This window comes from Podarcis vaucheri (assembly GCF_965113315.1).
Source record: "Podarcis vaucheri genome assembly, chromosome: 11".
NCBI classification, from domain to species: Eukaryota; Metazoa; Chordata; class Lepidosauria; order Squamata; family Lacertidae; genus Podarcis; species Podarcis vaucheri.
In genome coordinates, this window is record NC_138749.1 from 42,635,040 (window position 1) to 42,652,110 (window position 17,071).

The window sequence follows — 17,071 nt, forward strand, 5'->3', positions numbered from 1 at the left end:
CATGCTTTAGCTCACATACCAGCGTGAATGAAATGCTACCAAGAGGTGGAATTTTACCATTTTAAAAATGCATGTTTATATGCTGGGGCATTGCCGCTGAATTCTAGGACCAGGTCTAAAGGATCAGGAACTGGTAAAGGGTCTGACATGATTCCTCTAGTTCTATTGTCTATTGTGAATCCCCTACTTTCTCCACCAGATCTAAATAAGCGTCAGCTTTAACCACGTTTAACACTCAGACCCTTTTTTCAAATCTTGGATAACAGTACATTGCAGTTAACCATGGCTAATATTGGCATGGAAGTGCCACAGGAAGGGAGAAATACCAATTCCTGCAGGCTGCTCCTGATACCTAAAACAATGGCTTAAGTAAAGGTAAAGGTAAAGGGACCCCAGACCATTAGGTCCAGTCGTGGCCTACTCTGGGGTTGCAGTGCTCATCTCACTTTATTGGCCGAGGGAGCCGGAGTACAGCTTCCAGGTCATGTGGCCAGCATGACTAAGCCGCTTCTGGCGAACCAGAGCAGCGCACGGAAATACCGTTTACCTTCCCGCCGGAGTGGTACCTATTTATCTACTTGCACTTTGACGAGCTTTCAAACTGCTAGGTTGACAGGAGCAGGGGCTGAGCAACAGGAGCTCACCCCATCACGGGGATTCGAACCACCGACCTTCTGATCGGCAAGTCCTAGGCTCTGTGGTTTAACCCACAGCGCCACCCACGTCACTAAAAGAATCATTATTCTGTTTTCCATGGTAAATAGAAACTTTTCTCATGAAAGTAACATGATGTATGGTTACAAATAACTCTGAGGTTTTCTTTACAACCAAGCGGGGTGTGGGTGGCATCAGAATTGAAAAAAAACAGGTATTCTAATCAAATTCATGTTGTACCAGGAGAAAGCAGTTGTTCCTTAACCAGCAAAGGACCACAGTGTTTTATCTTGCAGCAAGGAAAGTTGTCTTTGTTTTGGCTCCAAACTGTGTCATGCTAGACCTATCACCTGTATTTTTATTGCACTATGTTCTGTTTTCATCTCTTGATGAAATTAATAGCAATAAGAAGCTCTTCTATGCTCACCAAGAAGTATCCAGAAGTTTATGCTTCTTATACTCCCAGGATATTCAAGATTAATAGAATTGAAGCCTCACATGAGAGTTGGGAGGGGTGTGAGTTGAACAGATGATCTTACAGACATACCTAGCTAAGGTGTAGGAAACCTCTGCTTGTCATGAACGACCTCTCCATATTAGAGGACTTCTGGTACAGCGCCAGCATCCTTGGAATACTGAGATTTCATCAGATAAGAATAGGGCTAAACTAGTGCTTTATGGGAACTGCTCTGCAGCCAACAAGTTAAATGATACCAATCAAAAAGTATATGTCCTTATAATGAAATACCTCTTTCTGAATTTATTAATTTATTAACTTAGAAACCCTTGTATATTGTGGAGAGATGGTTGTAAATCAATAAATTCAAGAAGCAAGTTTTACTGATGAGAGCTAAGAGTCCAACAATAATATTCCTAATCAAATTAGCTGATAGCCTACTAAGGGGATACATTTCAATGTGTGTCAGTTGTTGTACTTCAATAATGAATTATAGAAAGAGTTAAAATAAGTTAGGGAGTATATTGTCCAATAAAAAGAGAACTCGACTTTAGTCTTTAGATATCCAAAACTGCCATTACAGTGGATATTATATCACTGCACAGATGTGCCATGTGATGCTTTAGTACTGTGAATATATTTAAGGAAAACGAACAGTTATGTTAACTTTTTTATTTTGCCTTTTCACTCCATTAGAAACAGAACACTTGGATTCTGCTGATAGAATGTAACAATCAATTTTGGTTGTTGTTTGCCTGTACATTATTATTTCTATTTTCATTATAATAAGCAATAAGCAAAAACAAAATATGCTAGATGGGTAGGCCAGTTATCTAGTCAACTTCTTCATGTTTTTTAAATATATGGATATGGCTTTATACACATTTATCAAGAAATAAGTTCCACTGAACTCAGTGGCTGCTGTTCTTGCGTAGATATGTAAAGGATAGCGCTTTTAGAAATGCAAGAGACACTTGCCTCCCATCCCCAAGGCATGCACTTTAAATGTGCTTTGAATACTATAAGTGAAGCTGATCATCAGCCTGACTAAGAAGTACAGTCTTTTTGGAAGTAAGTATAACCATTTATATATTTTCACCCAGAAGCTAACTAAAAAGGTACAATACAATGAAGATTATAAAGAAAATGAGCGTTTATTGTAGAACTGATGAGCTTTTGTCTTAAAAAAACCCATGCTGCAGAAGTCCGTACATTATCAGCGAAATGAAGGCTTGATTTCAATGATGTCCTTCCACCGTGGAAGGTTCATTGCTCCAGCAGAGGTTTCAGTGAATGGAAGTAGAAGGGAGATGATTTTCAAGAATTTCTGCTTCTTCTGTACTCCCATGTGCTACTTCCTGTTCCAAAAGGTCTCCCAACCCCTTAGTGCAGGTTTGGAGGGGTGCAGCAGAGTGAATGGGTGAGTTTGTAAAAGCTTTTCCTCTCCTCTATTCACAGAAGGCTCAACTGAACCAAAAACCCTTCTTGTGAAAGGAGGGACATAACTGGATACAACTCAACCGTTTTCTAGGATGCTGTAACAACTTATTTATTTTAGGCTTCCATTAAACAGTAGCATAGGGAAGTGGAAGTTCACAAATAGCAGCAGCGGCAAGCAAAGTCTCAATATACATCTAACAGATCGCAGAAGTTTCTGCAATTAAAATTAGTTTACATGTTACTGTGCTCAGACAAGTAGCCCATTTGAGTGCCAGTAAAAAAAATGTGCGTGCAAAAAGCAGTGTGTGAAATAATTGGGCCAAGTAAACAAATAAGTTTAACTTTATTGCTTTCACATTGATCTTAATTCCATTATTCCAATGAAGTTCAAACTGATGATCTACTGCAGTGTTTCCCAAACTTGGGTCTCCAGCTGTTTTTGGACTACAATTCCCATCATCCCTGACCACTGATCCTGCTAGCTAGCAATGAAGGGAGTTGTAGTTCAGAAACAGCTGGAGAGTCAAGTTTGGGAAACACTGCTCTAGTGCAAAGGATACAAACAATTATGATCTTTTCAACATCACAGAAGTTTCTGCCTTTCAAACTCTAAGGTTGTTTCACTCATGAGGACACACTTTTTGGTAAAACGAACTTGGCTGCAGCTAATCCTAGAGGATTAACAGATTTAAGATGTGTATCATGTCTCATCAATATCTTTGGAAACAATTATAAATGACGGCCTCACATGCCAACACCAGTATGTAGGAATGTATTGCTCCAGATGTCTACCACACAGTTGCAGCTAAAATCTTTATGATCTTAAAAACAACACAGAGGAAAAATAGCTGTAAAGAAAAGCAGTCTCTTTTTCAGTTGCTCAATGAGGATTCCTTCAGTCATGAGGATTCTGCTCTTTGCTAAGAGCCAAACCTGTACAGCTATGGTAGACACTGTCTTTGGGAAGTAATAGTTTATTTGAATAATAAATGAAATTATCTAGCTCAAGCTCACAGATTCTCAAGCTATTATAACAGTATGCATGGCCAGTTATCTCAAGTACATGAAAAGAAGTTACAGAATTGGACGGGACTAAAAAGCCATCTACTCCAGCCAACTGCTGTGAAGCAGTATGACTCAATCGTATAAGGCATTGCAAGTTCACTTATGCAAAAGGCCAATAGAAGTACCTTAGTATAAAAATATCATTCTGCTGTTGAATATTTACAACATTAACATCCAGTTAGTAAAATGAAGCTTAGCTGATCAATACACTAACCTTGTAAAGATAAAACAGTGAGTGCATGATGGAGAAGGAACAAATTTCAGCATTTTTATTTTGAATTAATGAAATATTTGTTACTCTATGTTTCTAGGTAAATAACAATTATGAAAGAAAGTGAACAGGCAAACATTTGTAAGTGTCTATGTATTAAAATGTATTCTAAAATGTGCTGTTAAAAGTACTCCTAATAGGCACCAAACCATAAAGCTGAAAATACCGCTCAGAAACACATTGTGCAGTTCAGACTTCAAAAATACAGATATTTATTTAAACCTATTGAATCTTCATGTAAATTGAGCAAATTAATATTGTGTTGCTTCATGAAACAAAGTGAAAACAGTTGTAGAGCTGATAACACAAAAACAACAACATTAATGGAACTATCAAAAACCTTCAGGAATCTGGTAGGGCTGAAAAATCCAGATAAATAAAAGGCGCTGACACAATCATAACTTACACCCAGCATCTGTGAAACAGCTGATTGTATTTAGATTATTATTAATTTTAAAGTATCTCCCCCTCTCTTTCAAACAAATGGTCTGATTTTACAGGCATTATTTCATCCCTGAAGCACAACAGGTCTGGGAGTGGCCTGTTAGTACCTCAATTTAAGACTACAGAGGACGGAAACCAGATCTTCCATCCAGAGGAAATTCATTTATCTATAAGATGGCTTTGCACTGCCTTTTCTAAAGAGCACAAGGTGGCTAACAAATTCAAAATCAATAAAAGTATAAGCAAAAATTACAACTCAAAACAGAACAATAACAGTAGGAAATGTTCACTGATAACAAAACAATCTGCGGTAATGGCACTTTTACAAGTGCCACATAACTGTCCCACATTTGTAAGAAACAGCTTCTTTAAGCACAATAGCATCTGTACTTTCTGAGTCCCTGCCTATTGACATCAAGCAGTTGCCTTCACTGTACTCTTCCTGACACCTGCGATAAACTTTTTTTGTTTAGGCAAATCTACTTGGACGTGTAAAAGTTGGCAGGTGTTTTAATCTGTAATTTTAGATTAAATCTTTTTTGAATTTTTCAAAACTTGTTTTTAATTTTTATCAATACTTGTATATTTTATCTTCTGTCAACTTCTTGTAGGTTTTATTTATAGTTAAACAGTACTCAAATTGTTTTCATTTAAAATTTCATGAAAAATTATGAAAAATCTGCCGGGGAGAGAAGAGAGATTGAAACTTGTCCCCCTGCCCCACCCCAGCTTCAAAATTTCACATCTGGAGGGATCTCATTTTATCCCCCAAACCCTACAGCACAAGGTTAGTGTGTTCATGACTGAGAGGCATTTGATTTCTGGTGCAAGTCCTACACTTTTGTCATTACACTAAGACTGTCATAATGCCTGGAATTTCCCAGACATAGCTGGGATTCGTCCATGTGTCTGGATTTTCACTTTTTGAAATATGGCAACCCTACATTACACCTAACTTACCATTTGTCAGGGACATGGCTGAATTGAATGCCTGGGAAGAGTCTGACTCTGAAGAGGAAGGAATGCCAGTACAAAGGGAGACAGAGTCTGACTCTAGAGGCGAGGGATTGCAGCCACAGACAGAGCAGGAGTGGGTTAGTTCAGCCCCCCTTCATCAAGAGTTCCCAGACTCAGATAGAGCAGCAGACTTGGAAAGCTCACAGGCAGAGGGAGGGAAGGAGGTAGATGACATTGAGAGGGTTGCTATGCAACCAGGAGGTAGGCAGCGGTTATCGGGATCTTTGTTTGATCCACCTTCTCCCCAAACCAGAAGAGCTGAAAGGGTTAAAATACAATGGAAGTACAAGAGAGGAATGGATGGACTTTGGCACCCTTCGTGCTGCAAAAGGGACGGAGACTCAGAGTGACCAACTTGTAGCTAAGAGCGGCAGGCTTGGAACTGCGCTAAGGATGTAAATTGTAAATAAACATGCCATAAAACTGCCAGAGTCTCATTAGTTCTTATCAGGGCTTGCTTGCCTGCCTGAGATCATTACACCATTTACTCTTTGACAAACCACATATATAGTCAAATAGAAAAGACTACCCAGGTTAATTAGGTTAGGCACACAGGATTTTAGAAATGTTTAGTCTTACAAATATTTAGTTTTTCAAAAGAAATCTGTGCTCTTGTAATTTTACAGTTTTCAAGCCACTTTATTTTCTCAAAGACACTGTTGAATCTCAGGACCTATTTTCTTTATTATAGAAATTGGCCACATATCTTCTGCTTGAAATATTCTCTTTTTTGTGTACTAAGGCCCAAGTGGTTACATATTTATGGAAGCATTTCTTATGAGCTCTTGGCATTTTGTAATTAGATGCAATGTATTTCAGTATGTACAGTTAATAAATAAGCAAGAATAGGGCACTGGATGAAAGAGAATTGCAAATAAAGTATGCCATTAGCTTAGTTAGGTCAAAAAGATCCCTGACATTTCAAAAACTAGAATCATTCCACTTGACTTATGGAAGAACTAGAATACATACATTTAAATTAATTTGGATTTTTTTTTTAAAAAAAGGCACTAAGTTGAGTTCTGCAGCTTCAGTTCAGCAAGATGAAATGGCAATTCACTGATGCTGCTTAGTCCTGAAAGGCAAGGTTTCTGGATCACAATAACTGAGTCTACTAGACTCACAAGTGGCAATAGGCAGAAAAATAGAAATACAAATGCACTTGTGCTTAGACTTGCTGCCACAAGTCGTAATATACAAAGAGGCAATTTGCACTTCTCATTTGGAAAAGGATTTTTAATTGAAAAGCTGACATGATGATCAGTTAGTGAATGGGTATACAACATTTGCATACTGTAAAAGCAAGTTTAGTTTTTTATTTTGCATTATCTGTTTAATAATTATGATTTTCCTATATAAATAAAAATGTAAAGTTGTTGTGACGCTCTGCTATTTGCGTGGCCACACCAACTCCAGCATGCCGCCAGAACAGCAGGAAGGAGGGAGCGTGAACAAAGCAGGCAGACTCCCTACCGCTACAGCAGCATTTAACAGGCAGCGGCAGCAATGGAGGCAACGGCAGGTTAAGCTGCCACCAAGAGCTTACAAGCACCACCAGCACAACTGAACAAGGGCAGGTGGCCAGGGGGCAAGAACCTGAGAGCCACCGGAGCCCCTAGGATGGCACCCCCACCAAAGCCTGGAGCACCCTAGCTGGGGAAAGTGGCTGGCTGACTGGCGTGACAAGGAAGAGCCACAACGACATGACCCTCCATGACAGACTGCTACTGCTGGCAACTGCCTGAGGGACTCCTGGCTGAACGAGAGGAAACAGCACTCAGTGTGCTGGTCACAAACACACCAATCGGGAATGGGCCGGATGGGGAAGGAAGCAGGAAGGTGACAGGGACTGCCGACAGTCAAGTTGGAAGGTGTGGCACTTGCTCAGGTGCAAGGCATAAAAAAAGTGAGCCACTCTGTGACACACTAAAAATGGAGGGGACTAGCTCCTCTCTGAGCTCCTCCACCTTTAAACAGAGGTGGGGATTGGGGTGGAGATAGGCAAGGGATGGGTGAGGTGTAAAGTGAGGGGTTTTGGGGTCAGGTGTAAAGGGAAGAGGTGTGGGGGAAGGGGTGCAGGAAGGGGGTTAGTAAAGAGGTGGCTGTTCCTAGTACTATGATATTTATATTATTTTAACAAAATCAGTATATCTGTGAGGTTTCTCCATTCAGTGATATCTAAGACGAGTAAGTTGTTCAGACCTACTGTAATTCCATTCTTCAGATGAGGTGCCCTCTTCAGCTATCTACCAGTATTAAGTTTTTTGTTTGTGAGGACAGCTACCAACAGAATGGGGACTCTGCTGCCCAACAGTCACCCTAATTGAGCTAGCTGGGTAGTCTTGGGCATGGTATCTCCCAGATTGATGGTACTGAGTGATTTCCACTTCCAGGCAGATGCTTCATAGCCTTACTATATGTTGAGTTGAGAATTGCAGGAACTCCTAACTTCCACAGGAGAGAGGACCTACTAAAAAGAAGTAAGATGGATCCCAACAGTTTTCTGGATGCCTTGGGGAAGGTTCCTATTTTGTCACTTGATGATTCTGTCAAAGCACTTATCAGTCTCTAGGATGGGGAAACGACCAGGAAGTTTGACATAATTGCTCCTGAGCATCCTGTCCAGTTGTGGCAAACAAGTTACCTGGCTTTACAGAGATCTCATAGCAAACTAGGCAGGAGGAGTAAGTCCCTGATGGGTTTGCTGGACCTCTCAGCAGCTTCCAGTCTGTTGACCACCATAGTCTTCTGGACTGTTTGGCCAGGGATGGCTCTGGGGAGCACTGTTCCCAGTCTTTCCTTAGGGGTCAGTTCCTAAAGGTAATGTTAGGGAATCCAGTTTGACAATTGGTGTATGACATTCCTCAGGAATTAGGGAACATGTTTTAATGTGATCCAGGAGGCTTCTGCCAAGTACCTGAACTTTTATTTACAGGTTGTGATTTATCTGTGGTCTCTGACTACAGAGCAATTGGATAGGCAAGCAGAAGGAGTTGCTTTTGTGAGTTGTTATCTTCACTATCGACCAGCTCTAGAATTCATCTTCAACTCTTTCTACCCCTCCTCCTGCAGGGAGAAATCTGGATACTTGCCTGTAATTATGTCAAGTGCCAGGGACCAGCGGAAACAACCCCATATGGAACCCACACACCAACAGATGATATCATACCTTTGAATAGATTTGAAGCATTCTATATTTGGATGAATAGTTGGATACAAACCTAATAACTAAAATACAATAAAGTAAATAGAGGTCACTGCTTCCCCCCCCCCCCAAGATGAAGCAACTGCTTGGTTTTTGTAGTAAAAATATACTTTGATTTTTTTATATATGAAAGAGTTGTTAATAGATTCTAGGACCCTGGGGAACAACACTTTAGTTTTAAGAGGATGAAATGTTAAGTTAGCATTTAATGTTGCGTTTTCAAATATGTCGTTTCCCACAGTTTGCTATCCAGGAAGCAAAATAAAAGATCAGAGGAGAGCAAAAAATCACTTTAGAGGAATTTAAATGAAGGCAATAGATGCCTTTAAACAGGGAGGCATATACGGGACTTCTGCAATGGATTGTAAAATATAGGTAAGAGCATATGGTGCTCTAGTTTGGGGCATAGTGACAAGCCACATTCAAAGCACACTTTCTTCCAACCTGCTATTTCCCTGTATACTTACTTAGTGGGCGAAGAAGGTGCTGATAACGGGGGCAGTGCATCATTTTACATTTATCAAATAAATTAAAAGTTCGGCTTAACTGTCTTTCTCAAATTGAAAATCCTCCATAATGTACCACGAGACAAAAGATCTGCAATTCTTATAGTTGAGAAATATGCTATTGCTGTAATTTACCTCACTATATGGGGCTTTGAGATGCACAGTGGCATTCCAAACCAACTCTCAAAGAAAATTGCCTGGAATTTTCATGACATCAGGAGTATTCTTTGAAGTTATTTAAAGAAAATTGATTTCTGATAGTTATGAATTACATATAGCGCTGGCAGATGGTAGAAAATGTTCTTTTTGCATGAGTGATTGTTAAGAATATTGTCAACAAAGTTTTAATATAACTTTCTTTTTTAAAGGATGATTTATGTGATTTACAGGCTGACTTGGGTGACTACTCTTTATCTGTCATACTAGATATCCTAGGACTTACAAATAAAAGTTACATTATTTTCTGTCTTTTGCAGGACGGTCAACAGTATTATTTCTGAAAGTCAATATTTATATTATAGTTTTTAACATGCATATATCTGAATAAAGATACGGCTTGACTTCTTGACAGCCTGTCCCAAAATCAGAGCTTAGCTGGAAAGTGTGCAAGTCAATCCAACTAAACTTAAACCTAGTTGGTTGTGTGATCGAAAACCATATTTAATACTTTACACTCATATTTTAAGTACAGAAAATGTTAGCTTGGTTGTATCCCATACAGTTCTTTTATAAAAGCACTAAACTCTAAAGTCTCTAAATCCCCCCTCCCCATGCAAAAAAACTATCTATACAAACCATGGAAAATAAATTCAAACTCTTACACCACTTAGCTGCTTTTCCCATTTTTCTCCCCAAGTGTTACTTATCTGAGTCATATTAAATTTAAACATGAATACACACATAACATGACTGGATAGCAGCCCCACACCATGTTTCAAGCTTGCTATGTAATGCTTGAAGCTGCCTTAAATATGTCAAAGATGTGTTTAGTTGAACAATGAATTAATTGAGACATTACACCAAATCCTAGTTAAGAAAGCTTAGCTATGATTTAGCACAATGCTCTATTGAAAAGCCAGTTATTTTTATTGTTCGATCACTGGAAGCCACTGCAACTAGATATGGAAGTGCTTAGCGGTTCTCAACCCGTGGGTCCTTAGATGTTGTTGGACTACAACTCCTATCATCCCTGAGCTCTGGCCTTGCTAGCTGGGGGTGATGGGAGTTGTAGTTTAACAACACATGGGGACTCACAGATGAAAGCAAAGGCAGCCTTGTAGTTTAAAACCACCGGTTGCCTGGAAGCTCACAACAAATACAGTGGCAACTTACACATTGCCTGAAAGAGAAACTAAATCTCAAAAAAAGAGAAAAGAGGATACCAATTTGCATAAAATGTGTATGTATTATTATCATTAAGATAGTTGCAAATTTAGACATAATTACTATCATTTTAATAAAAATGCAATACATCGCACCATAGTGGGCAGTGACTGTGACCAATAGATTATGTTGCAATTGCTTACAAATAAGTTTTGAAGCTACATATTTATGATGAACATTTCTTCAAACTTTTCAGAATGGAGAAATCTAAAAATATCAACTACAATTAACTCTTCTTGATGGCATAAATGTGTTTTAAAAATGAATATTACATACCATAGTCTGTGATCTTACAGGACACCAAATAAAGTTCTTTCAAGTTCTGCCCTTCTTTAGCAATGACTTCTACACATCTGGAATACATAGAGATCTCAATTAATGAATGCTTACATACAGTAATGAGAGACCAATGACTACCATATTTTTAGAATGTAAATTACTAATTGAGAAATCAAACTTTTAATTTGTTGTGTGTGTATATGAGGCTATTTCCGAATACATCACAGCCTTACTTTTCAGTCCGAGAGATTCTGATCATTTCAGCAAGATAGAAAACAGAAATTTTGACAACATAAAGGACTTGCATCATTCAGTCCTGTGTTCTTAATTTTGAAATATACAAATATTTCAGACTGTTAACAAAATGTTGAATAGTAACACAATATTTGTAAGAGTTAGATTAAAAACAATAATCATAAAGTATTTTAACCTTCATCTAACTTTGAGATACTATTAAAATGCAGTTTACAATTTTAATGGAACTTCAGATACTACTCACAATAATTACAAATTAGGTACCTTGATTCATTGCTGTATGTCCAAAGTGATTATTACAGACGTCAGCAAACATCCAAGCATGAAATATCACCCACTACTTGAGCATAAATGTTTAGCTACAGAAACATGCATTAATTAGAATGGAGATTTGAGTTCCAAAGTGTTTGTTAGTTTGTAAAAGAATTATAGAATTGTGTTTATTATTATTACATTTTGTAGACTTTTCTTGAAACTTATAAAAACAAAAACATAGGAGTAAACACAATCAAAATTCCATTGTGTGAACCATTTCCTTTATGTTATACATTTTAGAAATGCCAATGTTTGCTTGTTTCAGAAGAAACACTATGAATTTATTAAAAAGGTGCTCAGCTTATAATTCAACAGCTGCAACATGTAACAATCACGTATTGCACCTATTCCAAATTCCCCATGTTTCTATCTTGAAAACCACACAAGTGAGAGTGGTTTGAACTTTTTTACAAGCCAACTGGCACATATAGAAGAGGAAATATTGCTCCCAAAGCTGTAAACCAAAAGATGTCCTCATATCAAAACATATACACATAGAGTTACTAAAATTTGTAACATTAAATGTAAGAACAAGAACCCTATTTCCAGTTCTGCACAACACTGCCTTTCACCCTGATCAGCACAGTTATCAAGTCTCAGAAATATAGTACCGTGCATACTTACAAGCTAACTATTACATTGCATGGGACTGCAACGCGCCTCAAATGCAAAGCATTGAATGTCACTATGTAGCAGAGCAATAAAGTATAGAAAGAATATCACACACGCTCATTCTTCTCCTGCCAAAATGTAGCGGTAAACATTTAAGAACACCACTTCCACTTTGATGCATTTGAACACTTTAGCAATTCGATTATATTCATGCCTTCCTGTTTTTTTATGCACTGAGCACAACAATTTAAATGCTAAAATAAATATTTTAAAATCAAAGGTTGATGCTGTCTATTGTGCATTACAATTTGTGCATTTCCCCCAAGATGTTTCTTCCTTATATTCAGACTTGAATCTGGGTGAACTAATTAAACTGTGTAAGCCACAAGCTATCAAATGGATTCAAAAGGATCTTGAATTACAGAAAATAATTGTCTGTTCTACATGCATATAGTTTTTATGGGTTTTTTTGGTCAACTTTGCAAAAGCCTGGGACATGGCATTAGTGACAATTGAAACGAGCTAATGAGGAAATATGACTACACAGCTTGTAAGGAAAGTGGTCCTCAGAGACCTTGTTACTGTTTGTGATGCACTTCAGTTAATAGGAGCTGCCAGACACTGGTTTAGGACATTTCACTTTAAAGAACTGCATTTCGATCACCTTGGTATGAAAGGAAATGACACCATCAGAGCCACAGCCTGATGAGATTTGGAATGAGTATCAGAATGCACACGCCACCTGAACGTTACATTTGAACAAGGTAAATATTTTTTCTAAACAGAAAAAAACTCATTTAAAATGCAAACAAGGAAGCATGAAAATTCACTGAGAACAACATCTAACTACAAAGATGAGCTAGTAAAATGTTCCCCCCTTATACAAACTTCATTCTATTAACCGTTAATCGAAAGAGCACTTCCGGAAATTCACCCATTTCTCATTTTTACTGAGGTTGTAAGCTTTACTTGGGGTGTCCCAGGGAAAGGCCCTAAAACGTACCCGTTCTAAATAGAAACCCAACATCTCTGAAAGTTGGCAGCCCACTAGTAAGATTACAGCTGTCACCTTCCTATGAGTCCGCGGTGAACAAGATAGGAGCTTCTGTACTGTAAAGGACAAAGCAGAAAAGTTTGTAACGTAATATGTGCACTAGTTTTTATAGTCCCGCAAGATTCTTCATTACAGTCATACCTCTTCTTGCGAACGCTTCATGTTGCATTTTTTCGGGTTAAGAATGTGGCAAACCCGGAAGTGTTTTGCCATGCGCGCAGAAGCGTTCTGCGCGGTTCGCGCATGCGCAGAAGTGCTCTATTGCGCCGCTCTGGTTACTGACTTTTCGGGGTGAGAATGGCACCCTGGAACGGATTGGGTCTGCAACCAGAGGTACCACTGTATTTATGAAACACACTTTCACCTGCCATAGATGGTGAAAGTTGCTGTAAGCAATATAAAAAGGAAAATTGAAATAAATAAATCCAGGCATAGGATTCTCTGCATAGCTGCCAGAATAAGCTAGTTAGATCAGTATTAAGGATCTTTACCATTTTGGCCCCTTTATCTCTTATTTTTCTATCCTCAGAAGACTGCAGAATAGGTAGACTTCTCATAGTAGACTATAATTCCAGGGATTAATGCTGTCTGTTTGAGCTTGATAAAAAGTAACAAAGTGCTATCCTTGGTTGGATAAATTTTGATTTCTCTCTCTCTCAAACTGTTGTATTATAAGTAATTTGCACTGGCAAAGGACTTAGCCTTGAACAGGCACCAGAGAGAATTCAGCAAGTGTGGAAATGCTTCTGTCTTCTCATCTAGATGCAAAAAACGACTCTCCTGGCTGGGAGTTAATAGAAAGCAGGCAAGATGCATAAACCAGGATTGCAGAAAAGAGATACACTAGCAGTAAATACTTTGAGGGCACACATTCACTACTAGCAAATAAATGTTTAAATAGAAACTGATATTGCTTCTTATATGAAGAAAGAAAATGTGAGAAACATCATATGAACAAATACCCTAAGTGTCAATCTCCATAGAAAGATATAAGGCACCTGAAATAAATTATTTAATTAGATATGCATGTAGAATTTCTGTGAGATGCAGTTATACAATGTAGACGAAGGAGCATATTTTAAAAATCAGCTTACTACTTTGATTCATATACAACTAAGAAACACAATGACAGCCAGAAGGGGACAGGTAAGTTGAGCTGTTTATCAGCTACAGCTGGAGGTGTCATAAAGATACAAAACACCTAATCTATTTGCCCCACTACAGTTAAAAAGGCCTTGAACAGAAAAAAAAATAATGGGATGGGGGGGGGGAGAGAACGAGTATCTGCAACAAAAGCCGCCATAGTGTTATAAAAATGTTCAACTATCTTCGTGAGCCACAAAATAAAGACATGGCTTGGATATATTTACTTTTGTTGGCTGAATAATATATAAGATGAAATGTGAAAAGTTGCTGTCTTGTGCCTAGGTTCTTCCCTCGGGAAGCCCAGAAGCAAGATTGCTGCACTGCATACCTTCAAGGCACAGTTTATGACTAATCATGAGTAATTTTAGCAGCTCCCAGGTAAATGCCCACTTTCTCCACAATTCCGGGCGCACAGCCACTAACTAGGAGGCTCTTTCAATAGCTTTAAGCCACCTAAGCAGTTTTCACAAAGGACAAATGTCTAACTGGGCCACATGGTGGGTCTGAACCCCAGTGTGCCTGGGATTTCTAGGGTTTGGCTGTCTGAAATTAAGGGGTGAAATGTACATATATAATCCATTTGTGGGCCAGTGTCCAGGTTCTTATCATATTGTGCCAATGCAGTGCTGAGCACAGAATTGGGTTCTTATTTGTGAACATAAAATGAATATTCTGACCCTATTAGCGAAGAAATGTAATTTATTGGCCTGGTTCGCAAACCACATTAAACTATATTTAAAAACAGACCATGGTTTTATGTGACCGAGCAGCAAGCAGGTGGCTGATGCTCAAAGGTTCTCACAGCACTCTTCCCCCACTCTTACTGTAGTAGAATAAACCTTGGTTGTCTGTACAAACACCGGAGACAAACCCAGGTTGTCACAACAAGAGGGTCTGGCTTGTTTTCTAGTGGTATAGATTTTGTTTTACACTAAGGTGACATGCAGATATCCCAATGCCTATGTTTATTGTTTTGTGTATTTCCTTTTATTTTTTGTATATTCTGGCATGGTGCTTTGGAATGTCAATGTTACCACCTCTTTACTATCATTAGACAAACTTAATTTCAAATCAGAGGCACCAACTGTTATCCAAAATAAACCATTCTAAACAATTTCTACTCCTAAACCAGTAGGGGTGAGTAGAATTTAACAAATGAGGTAAAGGTTAGACGTTGTAACTCCTTTCTTTCTTACAAATCGGGATTATTTTACTGATTCGTACTTTTACCTAAACCGTCCCAACCATACGCTTCATATGTTGTGCTTTATCAGACCTCTAAAACAGCCTTGGAAAAGCTGTATTTACCGTACTTTTCCGTGTATAAGATGAGGTTTTTCTACTCTAAAATAATGTTTTATTCTGTGAAGCATGCGATTGGCAGCGTTTGTCAGTCGGGTGAGTGATTTTCGGCATCCCCCTCCAAAAAACTCTGGGCCATCTCCCCCCATTTTCTTAAATTGGAGTCCCCAAAAGTAGAGGGCATCTTTTACATGGTGGAGTGTTATACACGAAAAAATACGGTACTTTGCCAGGTTCACTATAGTCCTGCAGTTATAGATATTTCTCAGTAAAATAGCTGAATGTATGTATAATAGATTACAGAAAGCTACATGATGATTACCAACTTTGTTCTAAAGCTGGATATATGTTCAGTGAAGCCAATCCAGTAAGGTCAAGGGGCACAACCCCACAGACCAGGCTATCCATCCTTCTGCCTGCCACCACTGGTCGAAGGATGCGGCTTTAGCTATCACCCTCCACCTTAGTCAGACTCAGACTTGTCCTTGAGGAACTCAGCAGGCAGTGTTACCCTACAAAGGTTCACAGGCACAGCATCTGGGCATGACTGAAGTACCAGCTACATGCTGAGATTTGAGGAGCAAAAGAAACAAAAACAGAGATTACATTTGGGAGGGAAATACTAGCAAGTTTTAAGGGATTTCTGGAAAGCTTTTGAGTGGAAACAATTCCCCACACCTTAAAGCATGGGTAGGCAAACTAAGGCCTGGGGGCTGGATCCGGCCCAATCGCCTTCTAAATCCGGCCCGCGGATGGTCTGGGAATCAGCGTGTTTTTACATGAGTAGAATGTGTCCTTTTATTTAAAATGCGTCTCTGGGTTATTTGTGGGGCATAGGAATTCGTTCATATTTTTTTTCCAAAATATAGTCCGGCCCCCCGTAAGGTCTGAGGTACAGTGGACCAGCTCCCTGCTGAAAATGTTTGCTGATCTCTGCCTTAAACCTACAAACAATCCTACCTACACACACAAATCCCTCCATAAATCCTACAATTTTTTTGTTCCACATGCATTCATTGCCTAAAATAGTCGTATTAATATTAATTGCATTTTTCTTGCTTTTATTTCTTATGAAATTTCATAATACTCCAAGTGTTTATACAATACAATAAAATAAAATATAAATAAAAGAAGCAATAAAAATACAATATCCAACACATCGCATTGCAATTGTTGCAATAAGCCGAGCAATTATTATCTGGGCCTCACAGACCCTCAGCAATTTTCAAATAGTACATGAGGGGAAAGGTTTAGGAATAAAGTGAAATAAAGATTACTTAGATACTTGGTAGATTGAGAGAGAACATTCCAAGAATAATTAAGACAGAAGGACCAGTGACTGGCCTACCCAGAAGTGCAATTAAAGAAAAGACCAAGGTGTTACCAATAACAAGACACAATGGTTATAATTTAAGTAATCCTTGGGGAGTAACAGTGAGCACATGTAGTCAATAGTTTATCACAGCAGAGAAAGCTTCTCTCTCTCTAGTGTAAATTTCTAGGAATATAAGTACGAATGGGTTTCTTTTACAATATTATTACAGTTTTTTGAAGCTCTGTGCTAATACTACAGAAGATAGATACTTCTCTTAGTAAATTGATTTGCAGCAATGTACACATGCCGTTCAGATGTCATAAAACCATACACAGAACAAGTTCATTGTTG

At 38.6% G+C, this 17,071-nt stretch overlaps 1 protein-coding gene across 1 annotated transcript in view; it reads right to left on the bottom strand.

Moving 5' to 3' along the window:
• Window positions 1–17,071, bottom strand: part of FBXL17 (F-box and leucine rich repeat protein 17) — a 144,591-nt gene that overhangs the window by 42,236 nt on the left and 85,284 nt on the right. Inside the window, exon 7 of the mRNA XM_082191454.1 lies at window positions 10,719–10,795. Coding sequence (XP_082047580.1) covers window positions 10,719–10,795 — 77 coding nt within the window. The remainder of the gene's footprint in view (window positions 1–10,718; window positions 10,796–17,071) is intronic.